The 1,476-nt window shown below is 41.1% G+C and overlaps 1 protein-coding gene across 1 annotated transcript; it reads left to right on the top strand.

The window, feature by feature from the left end:
- Positions 1-308: 308 nt before the first annotated feature.
- On the top strand, positions 309-881 carry LOC148010712 (uncharacterized). Its single transcript, XM_087671568.1, has one exon. It carries the CDS (start codon positions 309-311, stop codon positions 879-881), a length of 573 nt encoding a protein of 190 aa, XP_087527694.1.
- The last annotated feature ends 595 nt before the right edge of the window (positions 882-1,476 follow it).

Genomic DNA, 1,476 nt, shown 5'->3' with positions numbered 1-1,476 from the left:
AAGATGGAAGCAAGCATGCAAGCTGGACTTGTGGGGCAGCCATAGCCATAGACCAAGAACCTTCAATTTCTTCAAGTTCTCTTCAAGATTGGGTCCCGGGGCTTCAAGATTGGGCTCCTTGCCATCAATGGAGCTTGTCTACCCATTTGGAAGAGCTTTGGAGCACGGGAAGGCATTATGGGGTGAGATTTTGGGGTGTTCTTCTATGGTCTTCAAGGCATGAATAGAGCTACTGAAGTTCAACCTCAACCACTTGATAGGTATAGGATGCAAGATCATCTTGCATTACCACTTGAACCATTTTAGAAATGGGTAATAGATACATTTTGGTTTGCACTGACTATGCTACAAAGTGGGTAGAAGCTCAAGCATCAAAGGATAATAAAGCAGCAAGTGTGGCCAAGTTTTTATCCTCTAACATTATGACTAGATTTGGTTGTCCTATTGAGCTAATTACTGATTGGAGAAAGCATTTTTTGAATCAAGCAATCAGAGAACTGACTATCAGGCATATGATTTTGCACAAGAAATCTACTCTGTATCACCCTCAAGCTAATGGTCAACGTGAAAAATCCTGCAAGATTTTACTCCGCATCTTGAAGAAAATTATCAAGGATAACAGGGAGGATTGGGATATTAAACTTGATTTAGCATTATGGGCCTTCACGACAGCATATAAAATTGCAATAGGGCTTACACTTTTTAGGATGGTTTATGGTTTGGAAGTGGTGGTTCCTATGGAATTTGTAGCTCCAAATCTGAGAGTTGCTATTATGCAAAAGATGGATCCTAAAGAATCAGTGCAGCATAGACTAGAACAACTTTTGAAATTGGAAGAGGACTGGATATTAGTAGCTTATATTACTAGTGTCACACAATAGAGGAGACATGCATGGGTTAATAGACATGCCAATAAGAAAATGTTTCAGGAGGGAGATTGGGTTTTAGTATATAACTCTCGCCTTGGCAAGTTTCTTGATAAGCTGAAACTTAGGTATACAGGTGCCTTTGTCATTTTCAAGGATATGGGTCAGGGAACTTTTTTGCTGCAAGACTTGGAAGGAAAGGTTTTACACCCTGCAGTGAATGGTTTAGGCCTAAGAGGTTAGTACAACCCTATTATTCAAATGTTCATGTTATCATTCAAAATGGAACTTAGGAATTAGTTATTGGTAGTTACATGTGTGAATGGTCTAAATCCTATGATGTTGAGGTGACACCTAGCATAAAATAGGGTGGACTGAGAGAAGACTCGGACTTTGGCATGCAAATGGAAAAGTGCATGTGTTCTTTTGGGAGTTTCTCTCCTTCTCCACTCTCAACTCAATCTCGACCTGAAACTCTCACTGCCATGACACATACTTGCCACTCTTCAGTTCGGATGCTATCCATGACCAAGTGTGGCCGCCAGGAGGATGATGATGATGAGCTCTATGTGGCCAATGATGATGAGACAGGTTGGTGCAGCAGGGAGAC

This window comes from Lygodium microphyllum, chromosome 29, assembly GCF_053477565.2.
Source record: "Lygodium microphyllum isolate KBCC chromosome 29, Lygodium_microphyllum_v1.1.10, whole genome shotgun sequence".
Lineage (NCBI taxonomy): Eukaryota > Viridiplantae > Streptophyta > Polypodiopsida > Schizaeales > Lygodiaceae > Lygodium > Lygodium microphyllum.
Note: the sequence above shows the minus strand (reverse complement) of the source record. Positions and strands in the feature narration are given on the sequence as shown.